This window comes from Mobula birostris, chromosome 31, assembly GCF_030028105.1.
Source record: "Mobula birostris isolate sMobBir1 chromosome 31, sMobBir1.hap1, whole genome shotgun sequence".
In the NCBI taxonomy this organism is placed as follows: Eukaryota; Metazoa; Chordata; class Chondrichthyes; order Myliobatiformes; family Myliobatidae; genus Mobula; species Mobula birostris.
Window position 1 is genome coordinate 20,434,450 of NC_092400.1, and position 14,686 is coordinate 20,449,135.

General features: G+C 37.8%; 1 protein-coding gene across 3 annotated transcripts in view; it reads left to right on the forward strand.

Moving 5' to 3' along the window:
- LOC140190896 (tectonic-1-like) overlaps positions 1 to 14,686 on the forward strand; it is a 50,137-nt gene that overhangs the window by 31,746 nt on the left and 3,705 nt on the right. Inside the window, exons 9-14 of one of the 3 annotated variants that reach the window (XM_072247836.1) lie at positions 545 to 673; positions 833 to 958; positions 3,232 to 3,313; positions 4,954 to 5,098; positions 11,767 to 11,923; positions 13,518 to 13,643. In XM_072247836.1, coding sequence (XP_072103937.1) covers positions 545 to 673; positions 833 to 958; positions 3,232 to 3,313; positions 4,954 to 5,098; positions 11,767 to 11,923; positions 13,518 to 13,643 — 765 coding nt within the window. Of the gene's footprint in view, positions 1 to 544; positions 674 to 832; positions 959 to 3,231; positions 3,314 to 4,953; positions 5,099 to 8,343; positions 9,383 to 10,750; positions 10,924 to 11,766; positions 11,924 to 13,517; positions 13,644 to 14,686 lie in introns of those variants that run through there. The other 2 variants (XM_072247837.1, XM_072247838.1) reach the window with 2 other exon arrangements.

Consider the following 14,686-nt stretch of genomic DNA (forward strand, 5'->3'; position numbering starts at 1 on the left):
TTTTAATTCTTTGACAGCAGGATTTGCTGCTACTCTGAGATTGCAACATTTCAGTCTAAAAGGATGCTGCTACTGCATTACAAATTTGTGCTTTGCTTGAATATTTATTCAATAATCTATATCCTGGCATGTAGTTTGCTTGAAGAAAGCAGAAATGTACTCTGTATTTAACATGGTGCAGAGTCAATGGGCTGATTGGTCTAATTCTGCTTCTGTGTCTTACGGTGTTACAGAATATTGTTTCTGATGATTTTTTTATATGAATTGTGCTGAAGCCCATACACCAGAAAAGATTTTTTTAAATGCAATTACCACATGTATAAATATCAAAAATGCATTCAATTTTAACACGCTTTATCACATGAGGAATCTCAGTTGTTCAAAAAAATACATATTTAAGAGCTTTGATTTTTGGTTTTTAGTTTTAGGGACTTAATTTTGCACTTAAATAAATATTTTAGAAATGAGCCTACAATGCTTAAAAATGGATAAAATACGAAGTTTAGATATACTCACTTGCTAATTAATTTTGGCTTTCTTCCAGATCCCAGTCTTTCTTAGCTCTATAATTTTGAAATCTCTAAATGGAACATTAATACGCCTGAAAGACTTTGCTGTTAATAACTGGTTACCCAACCAAGATGTTAATATGTGCAGAAATATTGTGCTAGAGGTAAGTTATGTGATCACTCAAGAAGGCCTTATTGTGCGTCATACATTTTTAGCCTCATCATTGCTTCCAAGCACTGTAGAATGCTTATGTATGTATGGACTTTCAAGTAAGCAATTCTGTATGATTTCAGTGATGCATTGTTCTTTATTTTATTGGTAGGTGGAATATATTATTGTGTATAACAGTAAAGGGACCATTGTAAATGCATCGGCTGCTCTTGTTCTTGGAACTATTGACAGTAGCTTGGTACCAGTGCAACAACGCTTCCAGATTAAATTCATTCAGGTACAATACTTCAAAATTATTTTGATATTTGGGAAAAAACAGAATTGACTCAATGATGACCACTGCAAATTACAATTTTTTCAGTATGTTTTCACAAAGATATTATTGAAACCTCAGGACCATTGTAGCAAAAATACAGTATATTGAACAGTACAGTATACTGTATCTCAAATTCAATATTGTTTAGTTTGTCCTACATAATTTTTGTTCTATTTTCTTCCCTCCTTAAATTCTCCAGATTTCTAAGGTCAGGCTTATTGTTTAACTTGGGGAAATTTTATGAGCAAAAACTGTTTTAAGACCAAGGTGATGTGACAAAAAAGAAGTCATGATCAGAATTTCACTACCTAAAGGAGTGGTGAAAGGAGACTGATTTGTTATTTTGAAGAGGAAATTGGATAGCTATTGGAAAGAAAAATAATTGTAGGACCATAGGGAAAGCATTAGGGAGTGAGACTAAGTGGATTTCTCTTGCAACTTTCTGGTGGGCATTGATGGGCTGAATAGACATCTTGCATTCTGTTACAGAAACATGATTTTGCTTGGCCCAGACTCTTATTGAGCACCAAAACTGTAGCATTTTCCACTGAGCTCATGCATTTCAAAGATATTTGGGCACATACATGAATAGGAAAGGTTTAGAGAGATGCAGGCAAATAGGCCCAGCTCATGAAGGAACCTTGGCGGCACACATCAAGTTGGGCCAAGGGGTTTGTTTCTGTGCTGTGCATCTCTCTATATATATATATAAAAAATCCTCTCCACAACCATCCTGCCAAGGCTTCTTAGCATCTTGTATGTTTGTATCATTCTCTTTGATTCTTCCAAAGTCTAGTAGGTACAAGTCTAGCCTGTCCAGCCTTTCCTGATCAGACAATCTGATCATTCCAGCCAGCAAATATTCTTCAAACTGTTTCCAAAACACTCACACCTTTCACAATAAGGCAACCAATACTGTACATATGAATCCCCTGGATAACCGAAGTAGAATTCTCCTTTTGTATTGCCCTCACTGTAAGCAGTAACTTACTGTTAGTTTCCTGAATTATTTGCTGTGTTTGTTTGTTAGCCTCTTGCAAATTATGCACCTGGATCCCGCTTGGATAATAGGTTTATTTATTTGCGCAAATGGATGGAGTGAGTTATCATAAAAAGTTGAATTCTGTATCCAGTCCTCTAAACCCATCATATCTGCTGTGATATTGAGAGCTTTTACATTGGTCTGAGATATTCTCCTTCCTGAACTGTGGATTCCTCCACCATAGTTGACAGAGACTATGACCCACTTCACATTTTCTGCACCTCCTGACAGAGCAAGGATGGAGATCCTTTGGTTCTTACTTTCCACCCCACCAGCCTCCATATTCAAAATATCATTCTTTGCAATTTCTTCAGCCTTCAATGAGATTTCACCACGATTCTCAATTTTCCCCAACCCTTGCATTTTCAATGCTTTGTTTTTCCACAGATGTTACCTGACATGCTGAGTGCTTATAACTTAAGTTGTAAAACAGAATTAGAAATGAATAAAGGATTCTCTAAAGATGATCTTCCTCTAAGATTATGAAAGGTCATTCTGTACCCACGTTCAAAGTCTAACCGCACAGACTTGTTCTTGGATCTTTTTAATAAATAGGCGAGTTGCAAAAACATAAGTATATTTTTATTCCTGATGTATAGAAAAAAAGTTAAAAAGAAAAACTCACTTTTGCACTTCCATCACATTTTATCTGCTTTCAGTGGTCCCAAAGTACTTCACATGCAATGAGTTATTATTATGTAGGAAAACGTAGCAAAGTGAAGAAACAGAGTTCTTCAAGCAGTACGGAGATGAATAATACATTTTTCATGATATTACTTCACTGGTACAATGGTGAAGCTCTCACTTTACTGTTGTGGGGTTGCCATCATTAATATCAAACTAAAGGACAGCAACTTCATTAGTGCTTTCCTTATAACTGTATTCAAGTCCTGTGTGGAGCTCGAATCTATTATGTTATGCCCCTGAATTTTAAAGTTTAAAAGCCTTGGATGACCTTCACTAGGAGCTCCCCCAATATATTTGTGCCATTTAAAGCCTACTGAAAGAAATTGTTAATTGACTGACGTTATTGAACTTGTATGTATTTTACTCTGAAGAACAACAGCATTGATCCTTTTAACAGACCAACATCCAGCTTAGTGTATTTATTGTAATTTTCAATGTTGTCACATTTAATGATGCTTTTTAAGGATTTTTTTTGTCTACTCATATATGTCCTTTTAAATTGTAGGAAAACACCGTGGGGGTTCCCTTCAGTGGGAATCCTGGCTATGTTGTTGGACTCCCTCTAGTGGCTGGATTTGGACCAAATGCCACATATCCTTTCCACACAAGTTATCTTTTGTAAACTAAATATACACGATTAAGGCCCACTTGAACGTGCTCTTATCAACCATTATTCTGATTGTTTCTTGAATAATTCATTTACTACCTGTTACACCACTGGTGTTAAGGGCAGCAATGAAGGTCCTCCAACTCTGGTGGTGTTCAGGGTGTCCTTCATAATGTCAGTAGCATCCTCTTGTTTTTCACTACTGTTAGTCATGCAAGTCCTGGGTGGAGGGTTAGGAATACCATCACACTCAGATGTAGAAGGAATCTTCATTACTATTTCCATAACAAGTTTGTTTGACCAGTCAGGATTGTTAGCCCTGAGCAGAACCCTTGAACCTAGAGGACCAATGGACCACTCTTAGTCTAGCATCTACCCTTTGACCTGTTTGGCATGAGAGACCCTACCAAAAGCCAGAGCATAAAGCCCTTACACCAGCCAACGTAGCTCTCCAGGTTGTTGAGGCATGCAAGCCTCCAAACCCTACAACAAGGTTGTGGTCCTCTTGGAGGTTGAATAATTCAACTAGAGTTTTTCTCCTTTGAAGACTGTATAAAGCAGCTCCTGCCTTTTTACCTTCTTCCTTTCCTATCAGACCTCAATGTTTCTTCCAGATTATCATGATTATATTGTAAATTGTTCAATTTAGCATCTAGCACTCACTTGTTACAATGCAGTCTCTTGCCACAAATGTTGAACTTTTGATGAGTTTGCAAATATAATCCTCAGTTACTAGTCACCGGTTGTTTTAATTCTCCAACCTATTCCCAATCTGATCTCTCTTCGTGGTCCCCTACACTATTGTAATAATGCTCAACAGAATCTTGGGAAAGAATACCTTCTATTTCAGGTGTGCAAATTGTAGCTTTAAGTTCAACAATTGGACATCATTACGATGTCTCTTTTTTTGTTGGTAACAATTCTGCCTTTTGCTAATTACAGCTCCTCTTAATCTAGGTTTTGTTTATTTGCTCGTCTCAGTAATTCTGCACTAATGCTGCTGAGTATTTCAATCATTTTGTTTATATTTCAATTCTATCAGTTTTGGAATTTTGATTTGGTGATGCTTTCTTTGATGTAGTCAAATTTTTTCAATGTCATTCTATAAAACTGCATTGCTTTCAACCACTTGCATAATACAGAAGTAAGTCATCTCCTTCTACACTAAGTTGCTAAACAATCTGACATCTATATTTGTTCCTCAAACAGGAATACTCCATTCAATAATGTGTGGAATAATGGAAATATGTTTGAAAGTTTTGACAACGTCAAATCAAGATTACTCCATTTATTGTTTCCATCCAAATAAGCTGGTTTATCTTGTTTTTTTTTGGCTTCATTTTAAATTAATTCAATTTTATATTTAACTTTGGGAAGTAAGCAGATCCGTGCCATTTTGCCCAGAAGGCCATGACAAAATCTTTAAATTTAAAAAAAATATGTAGGTATTCTCAAAGCAAGCATGGTTTACAAACTGATATATCAGGACTTAACTAAGCTTTCCAAAGCTGCAATGTTTGGCATCCTACAATTTTAATTAAGAAGGATTCATTTTAGTATTGTTCAAGAAATCCCATTTTTCCTTGCTTTATTCAAATATTTTTCCTTAACTGGGTCTTTCCACTGTTGGTATAATTCAAAGCAGAAACAGATTTGGGCAGCTGACAGTCATGAAGAGTTCGGCCAATCAAGATTGTCTACAGATGGTAGGGTTCCGGACGCCAGTACTTTTTGGATACAACTTAAACTCTGGCTGCATTATGCGGTAGGTCTGGTGGAATCATTTGTTTTTTCTTTAACACACGTCAATGGACATACAATCCTGGCATTTATTCAATGAAATACCGTTTATACGTCTGTAGAAGCACACACAAAATGCTGGAGGAACTCAACAAGTCAGGCAGCATCTATGGAGGGGAATAAACAGTCAACATTTTGAGTCCTCTTCCTTTCCAGTCCTGATGAATGGTGTCAGCCCAAAATGTCAACTGTTGATTCTATTCCATAGATACTGCCTTACTTAATAAGTTCCTACAGCACCTTATGTGTGTTGTTCACGATTTCCAGCATCTGCAGAATCTCTTGTCTTTAAAAGCCCATAGAATATGTTTCTTTTTAAAATGTAAAATAATTTTCATTGGGTAAACTAATACAAACTTCCATGGAAACTATAATAACTATAAATCAAACTCTTGGTGAAAAGACTTGTGTATTTAATATTTCCAGTAATATTTGAGTAACATTATAAATATTGGTTGATTAAGAATTTGGTTCTTTAAATAATTTATTACAGGTAATAAGTCAAAGTACATGAATGGCCTATGTCATAGTGCCACCTTGTCATAATTGGGCTCCTCACTTCTCCTGGTCTCCCCAAGTTTTTCTTTCGATTAGTTTTATGTTTTGGAGTTACAAAACATAACAGTGGTGACAAATAAGTTTTAAAATGAACCCAAGATAACTACCTACCTGTTGAAGCGCAGCGAGACGTTTTATTTTTCTTCACAAGGGAAGAGGGACAGTCTAGTTAAAACAAACCACAGCATGTATCTCTTCAGAAAAAGAGACAGAGACAATCAAGGTTAAAAAAAAAGGCAGAAAACTGATGAAATTCACAGCTAAATAAACAGTGAGTACTGGATGATAATAAAATATTTTTTTTAAAGCAGAAGTGCCTGGCTGTATTGGAAAGATAGATGCCTTCGATGGCACAAAAGGTAACTGGCTGCTGAAAACAGAACAAATTGAGCAATATTTTGAAGCAAATGAAATAACCAATGAGAAGTGTTTGCCAGTTTTGCTAAGTGTAATAGTTGGAAGTACTTAGAGATTGCTTAGAAATTTAACTGCTCCAAACAAACCTGCCAAAATTAGCTTTGCTAATTAGCTTTGTGAAAGTAAAGTGGGAACATTTGGAATCAAAACCATTGTTGATTGTAGAACATTTTAGGTTTCATAAGTGGCATCAAAAGGAAGGGGAGTCCATATCAGCTGTGTGGTTGAACTGAAGAGATTGTCTGAGCATTGTTATTTCAGTGATGAGCTTATCAATGCACTGATAGATTGTTTATTCTGTGGAGTCTTACAAGAAAACGTTTAAAAACAGCTATCTGAAATACAACTCACATTTTAAAAAGCAGTTCAAATCGCTGTAGCAATGGAAAAAGCAACTAGAAAATCAACTGATTTGGAATCAGGAATGAAAGTGAGCGTGAACAAAATTGCAACCTCTAAACAGAAACCTGCCTGGCCAAACAAATTGTGTTACATTTGTGGCAAGGGCTCACATACACCATAGTAATGCAGGTTGAAAGGCAGAACTTGCAGAAAATGCAACAACTTAGAACACATACAAAGAGCATGTCGGGCAGACGAAAATAAATGGACTGCATAGGGAAGAGTCAAGTTGCAGTTTCAAGAAGAGCACTAATTTGCATGTTGTTGATGAAAAATGTGATATTAATGAGAGTGACACAGGACTGGGTGGCCTTGAGATTTACAATGTGAAAACTAATGAGATAGGCAATATAGTTTACACCAGAAGTGAATGGCTAATTAATTAAAAATGGAATTGCACAGTGGCTCAGCTGTTTCAGTCATTAAACTAAAAGAGTTTGAACAGCATTTCAAAGATACTGAACTGTAACCTGCAGATACCCAACTAAGAACTTATAACTCTGTGGGAGTGACAGTAATAACAGTGAAATACAACAACCAACAAGCCACTTTGGGTTTGTATGTGGTAAAAACACAATGGCCAGCATCATGGGGCTATGAGTGGCTGAGAAAACTACAACTTGATAAGAGATCCATCCACCATTTGCACGCCACATCCCCTGTATTGAAGCCATATGACAGTAAATTTAAAAAAGTACTGGATGATACCATAGCAGTGTTCAAGGATGGCATTGGAAAACTCAGACATAGCAAGGATAAAATAGGGTTAAATGAAAATGCCACGCCCAAATTTTACAAAGCCCATCCGGTTCCTTATACTATCTGTGATTAAAAAAAAAGCCAGAGACCTAGATAGCATGGAGGCTAAAGGAATTCTTTCTAAGGTAGAATAGAACCCAAGGCAACACCAGTAGTCTCAGTAGCCAAGAAGAATGGATTTGTCATAATCTGTGGAGATTTCAAGGTTACCATCAACCCAGTACTGAAAGATCAATACCCTCTGTCCAGAATGGAGGATATTGTATATCTTTGCAAACCTTTCTAGGTAAAAACACTTCAGCAAAATGGGCTTAGCTGAGGATGGAGATGGAAAAGTTCAAAGTGTTTCTCACCATAAACACTCACAAAGGGGTTTTATTGCTATAATAGGCTTATTTTTGGAGTAGCATTTGCACCTGAACTCATGCTGAAAGCAATGGACTAGATGCTGCGAGGCTGCCCAGGCACGCAGTGATACCTAGATGACATTATTGTTATTGGTGAGGATGATAAGGAACATCTCCAAAACCTAAGGACGGTGTTAAAAAAAGTTAGAAGATTAGGGGCTCAGAGCAAGATGCAATAAATGTGAGTTCTTTAAACCAAGCATTACTTACTGTGGTCACACAAGTGTGCCAGTTGTGGTGTTTTTTAGGAATTGTCAATTACTATAACAGGTTTCTGCCAAACCTGGCTACTGTGCTGCACCCCTTGAACGGATTACTACAGATCGGGAAGAAATGACAATGGACAAAGCAGTGTGAGGTGGCTTTCCAAAAGGCAAAGGGAATGGTGACATCAGACTCTGTACTCACACATTATGATCCACATCGTCCAGTGAAGCTTGCCTGTGATGCCTTGCCTTATGGTATTGGTGTAGTCATGTCACGTTATGAGTGATGGAAATGAATGTTGCATTACATTCCCTTACCACTGCAGAGAAAAAATACCCACAGACTGACAGAGGCCTCGAGTCTGGTTTGGGATGTAAAACATTTCAACCAGTACTTCTATGAGAGAGAGTTTACCCTCATTACTGATAATCAACCACTAGTGTCCATTCTTGATCCACAGAAGGGTGTGTTCCACTAACAGCGGCAGCACATGTGCCGAGATGGGCTCCGTTTCTTGGAGGGCACAAGTTACAAGGTAGAATTCAAGAGGACAACCAATCACGGAAATGCTGATGGATTGTCCTGTTTACCCTTGGAAATACATGAAAATTTTACAAAAACGGACACTCCTTTTGACGTATTCTCCCTAACACAAATCAAAAATCTCTCTACCCTGGCAAGGATGATCCAAAGGAAAACCAGAAAAGACCCTGCACTGTCTCAGATCTGCATGGCCACCCAAAATGACTGGAATGTGCAGCAGAAATTCCAGTTCCCCCACTTTTACCAGTGCCAGGATGAACTTGCTCTTGACGCGAGTTGCCCTATGTGGAGAGTTGTTGTACCATCCAAGCTAAGAGCTAAAATGTTGAAGGAGCTACAAGCTAGTCATCTAGGTGTGGTCAAAATGAAAGCTTTGTCTGGTGGCCTAGGATAGATAGCAGATCGAGCAGTTTGCCATGCACTGTTCAGGATGCCAACACGTCCAGAAGAAAGGTATTCAGAACTGTCAGAACTACTTCCTGTAGTCCCAGAGTCAACTCCTACAACCACCATGGATGAGGGCCCAGAACGTGAGATTGTTTCACAGCCACAAGTCTCTCCTGCCAAGCAAAGCAACCTCCCTTGTCAGGAAAGACATTATCCCACAAGAGTAAGAAATCCTCCACAGCGATTAACTCGTTAGGCCTGAATGTAGCAATTTCAAATTTGCTATGCTGTGGATGTCTATATAGTAGTTGTATGATATAATATACCATGTATATAGTTGAGAAGAATTCTTTATTGAGTTGGAGTGTATAACTAAGTAGGGAGCAGTGTTGTGTATTTAATGTTTGAGTAATATTGTAAATATTGTCTGATTAAACATTTTTTATTTGTTCAAATAATTAATTGTGGGTTATGTGTAAAAGTACGTGAATGGCTTACGTCATGATGCCACCACGTCAGAAGTGGGCACCTCACTTAAAGTAATAATGAATCATGCCCCTGGTCTCCTTGTGTTTTTCTTTTGATTAGTTTTATGTTTTACAGTTAAGAAACATAACAAGACCTACCACTAACTCACTGACAAAGTTGAATTTTCCTTCTATATCTATGTTAGGGATATATCTAGCTCACCTTTCTCAGGTAAAACATCAGCAATGGAAGGAATTAAGAGAGGAGGCACGGCTTTCTGTACAATTTCTTTCTACCTTGCTTCTATTACCAGGACATCCACAGCCAAACAATGGAAATGATAGTAGAATTGAGACACTCAATTTACACAGAATATCCCTTGCTCTTCCAGTATGGTTAAAAGCACCAGCAAAGGCTCCAGTCTTTACCAAGCCTTAGCACTGTACCTCTCACTAGTTGTAGCTCTTCTAACTGAGCAATCTTCCTGTTCCTCTTTGTTGCAGCAGCTTTAACAAGTACTTCTGCAGCATCACCACAGCTTATTTTACACCAGAAATCTTGTGAGCCTGCTGTGAGTGTGTGATATAATCTAATCCCAGGAAAATCAAAGTATATTACACCTGTGCTGGAGGGGCTCCATTACTCAACAGAGAAAAAGAGTGAGATTATGTTTCTAAGCTTGAATTGTGCTTGCCTCCCTCACTTCCTTCCTCTGCCGATGATTACCCAAGGTAGGTGGAGATGAACTGGTTAGATATAGCACCACTGCATATGGAGAAGTAAAATATGCTTCACTAGGGCTTGGTGGTAGGCCTTCCTACCAAGAGTTTGATTTGCCGGGCAGCAAGTGAAGATCTATCAAATGCACTAGTTTATACAATGAAAAATTTTAAATGGATTCAAACAAATTTATAAAACACATTTCTATGTTTGATTTGCTTGGGTGTTCTGTGATGGAATTCGTGAGTAATGCTTATATTGTATTGCTCTGTGATAATTATTTCTGTTATTTTAGGAAGGTATCTGTCATATTATGCGATTGTAGCATGTAGCAAAGAATGGTTAATAGGCAAGGGATGATGATGTAAAAGAAGTTCTTAATGGGAGAAATAAAATTAAGGTTCAGAGGACTGTACAAAACTTGAATTGAAGTAGCATTAAAGACCAAAGACAAGCAATGGGGAATGTGGGATCACAATTATAAAATTAATAGGTCACTGAAAACCTGAATATTTTGGGCCGAGTCATTGTGACAGTACTGACAATTGAGTTGAAGTTTTGGACTATGGCACTATTAAAGATTGTTACTCAACCTCAAGTCTTGAAGCTCATTGGGAGGAGGGATATGCTCAATAATAATGGACCAGTAATGTTCTGATTTAAATGAAAACTTTTGTGGATCTCTGTACTACATTAATCTCCATGCTTTTTAAGGAGTAAAACACATATTCCCTGTTTGATTATTTCAGGGAATGCACCATCTACAATACACATCAGGAACATAATGGAGTAACCTCCACCAGCCTAGGTAACTACAAGCCCAGCAACACTCAAAGATTTCTTATCTGTTCAGGACATAACAACTTATTTGATTGGAACCATGTTAAGCTCTAACTATATATGCCTTCTGCACTGATGCATGAAGATTGTGATGTGTACCATCTGCACAAGTTGCTTTTAAAATAACAATATATCAACTAAAAGCATAACATTTGAAAATTAGAATTTATTGATTGATAGAGAAAAAGGAAAATAACAGCCTTGTATAACATTTATAACAAGTTAACCATTGGAGTCCTTTGAAGATATCTAGTACACTAGATAGTGTATTTGAATTTTGTTATAAAGTCTACACAGGATGGTGATGACAAGGTTACAGCACATGGAACCCAGGGCTGATGTAACTGCATACATTGGAAGTTGGTTAGCAGATGGTAAAAAGTAGAAGTGAAACAAGTCCTTCCCACATTCGCAGGTTGCAATTGGTGGGGGTATTACAAGATCTTGTGTGTAAGAACGCAACTATTGACAATCTACTGTATACCAACAATTTGGTTGAAGGGATTAAATTTAACATCGTGAAGTTTGCTAACAGCACAAAAATGTGATGGGTGCCATCTACGCATGTGAAGTTGTTACTCACCTAGGCTTCTGACTGCAACTTCCAAACATGCAAACTCTGCTACCAAGAATGGCAAGCTGGCAGATGTGTGAAAGCACATCACCTTCAGTTTCTCCTTTAAGCTCTGCACCATTACAATTTGGAAGGCCAGTTTATCTTGCAAGGGCAATAAGGATTGGGAAGAAATACTTCCCTTGGTGAAATATGCTGGCCTTGCTAATAACTCCCACTTAACAAAACAAATAAATAATAAGAATCTCATTGGCAAAATTTTCCATCCAATCCGAGGGAGCACAAGCAATGCAGCCTTTTTGACAACATTCGTGGATGAACCACTGAGGTTTCTCTTATTTATCCCTAAAGAATAACCAACGTCACAACATGCCATCAATGGTCACGTATCATCAAAAATCTGTTAATTGGACAAAACTTTCCTCAAAGTGTGGCATCGTTTGGAAACACTCCAGTGCAGAATGTGAGAGACTGGGTGACCATCCAAAAAGCTACTTCAATAATTCAGGTAATATCCTGGAGAAATATGAAGAAATCAGTTTTTAATCTACGTCTTGATGGAAAATATCAGTGTGGTAATATATTCATCTGCTCATAGCAGCAACAAAATATGGCTAGCAGGATCACATGGACTGAAAATGTTTCTGCTTAAACACATTAAAAAATCATTAATCAAATATGCTTTTTGCAACAGGAAGTTGGAGAGGTACATGGGTTAGAAAGGTTTAGAAAGTTGTGAGCCAAATGCTAGCAGGTGGGATTAGCTTAGAGGGGCCATCCTGGTCATGTGATAAATTGGGTTGATAAGGACCTGATGTTTAAGTGCTGTATGACTGTGACTCTGAGGCAGACAGGTTTTAAAAATCAGCAAGCATTATTTAGAATATTTAATCATATCCGGTTGTAAAGCCAAATAAAAGCAAGGAAGATTGAGCTTAAAGATACATTAAAAAGTGATTCAATACATTTTAGAAAGCACAATGATAATTTAAATTTGAAGGAAAGAGACTATGGTTGTCAGTGTTTGCTTTTAGTGCATGGAGGCTGTTTGGCAGTAGTTAAGACATGACTTCACTTTAATAAAAGATTAGATTACACAAGATCCAGGGAGAGCTGGCTAATTGGATACACAGTTGGCTGGATGGTAGAAATCACAGCAAGATGATAATAGTAGGTTGTTTCTGAAACTGGAGACCTGTGATCAGTAGTGTACCTCAGGGTTCAATGCTGGGCTCATTATTATTTGTCATCCAAATTAATGATTTGGACAAGAATGTAGCCAACATAGTTAATGCTGCATGATAATTGCACTTGGGAAAGTCAAATCCAAGTAGGACTTTCACAATGAACAGCAGAGCCCTGGAAGTATTGCAGGACAGAGGATTCTGGACTACAAATACGTGATTTCTAGAAAGTGGAGTCACAGGCAGACAGGGTGACGAAGGCAAATGGCATTGGGAGATTATGGTACAATTGAGCAGGACAGTGGAGAGACCACACAGAGTATTGTGTTCAGTTTTGGTTGCCCTTCTACAGGAAAGATGTTATTAAACTGGGAAGAGTACAGAAAAGATTTACAAGGCTGCTGCCAGAATTTGAGGGACTGAGTTAGGGGGAGAGGTTGTACAGACTTAGACTTTTTTCCTTGGAGTGCAGGAGGCTGAGGTGATCTTTTACTGGTGTATAAAATCATAAGGGACTTGATCCCCCAGAACTAGGGTATCGAGAACTAGAGGGCATAGATTTAAGGTGAGAGGAGAAAGATTTAAGAGGAACTTGAGGGGCAATGTTTAAAAAAAACACAAAAGGTGGTATCTATGTGGAATGAGCTGCCAGAGAAAGTAGTTGAGACAGGTACAAATAACAGTTTTTAAAAGACAGGGGGACAGGTACATAGACTGGAAGGATTTAGAATGTTAAGGGCCAAACACTGACAAATGGAACTAGCTTGGATGGGGCATCATAATTGGCCAGTTTCCTTGCTGTACGACTATGACACAAGGTTTTGATATGTCATTTTCTAATATTTTTATGTTGACAATTTGCATGATCTCATTGCTTGTTCCAACCAGCAAAATAACTGGAGTACCATCTTCTTACAGAGATGTGGTTGTGAAGTTCCTGAATCTTTAGTGCTGGAGGTGAAGTGGACAAAATATGGTTCCTTAATAAACCCACAAGCTAAAATTGTAGCAGTCACACAGACAATCAGAGAAACGTGCATTTTGGTAAGTAGTAAGTTTTCTTGAAGAAAAACGTTGTTTAAAAAAAGGTATCATCAACTCAAGGCATAACATTTGAAAATTAGAATTTATTGATTGACAGAAAAAGGAGAACATCCTTGTATAACATTTATAACAGTTTAACTATTGGAGTACTTTGAAGATAGAGTGCCATGCAAAAGTTTGGGTACCCCTGGTCAAAATTTCTGTTACTGTGAATAGTTAAGTGAGTAGAAGATGAACTGATTTCCAAAAGTCATAAAATTGAAACATTCTTTTCAATATTTTAAACAAGATTAGTGTATTATTTTTGTTTTGTACAATTTTAGAGTAGAAAAAAAGGGAAGGAGCACCATGCAAAAATTTGGGCATCCCGAGAGATTTGAGCTCTCAGATAATTTTTTTACCAAGGTCTCGGACCTTATTTAGCTTGTTAGGGCTACGGCTTGTTCACAGTCATCGTTAGGAAAAGCCAGGTGATGCAAATTTCAAAGCTTTATAAATATCCTGACTCCTCAAACCTTGTCCCAACAATCAGCAGCCGTGGGCTCCTCTAAGCAGTTGTCTAGCACTCTGAAAATTAAAATAAATGATGCCCACAAAGTAAGAGAAGGCTATAAGAAGATAGCAAACCATTTTCAGGTAGCTGTTTCCTCAGTTTGTAATGTAATTTAGAAATGGCAGTTAACAGGAACGGTGGAGGTCAAGTTGAGGTCTGGAAGACCAAGAAAACTTTCCAAGAGAACTGCTCGTAGGATTGCTAGAAAGGCAAATCAAAACCCCTGTTTGACTGCAAAAGACATTCAGGAAGATTTAGCAGACCCTGGAGTGGTGGGGTGCACTGTTCTACTGTGTAGCGACACCTGCACAAAATATGACCTTCATGGAACAGTCAACAGAAGAAAACCTTTCCTGCATCCTTACCACAAAATTCAGCATCAGAAGTTTGCAAAGGAACATCTAAACAAGCCTGATGCATTTTGGAAACAAGTCCTGTGGACTGATGGAAGTTAAAATAGCCTTTTTGGCCGCAATGAGCAAAGGTATGT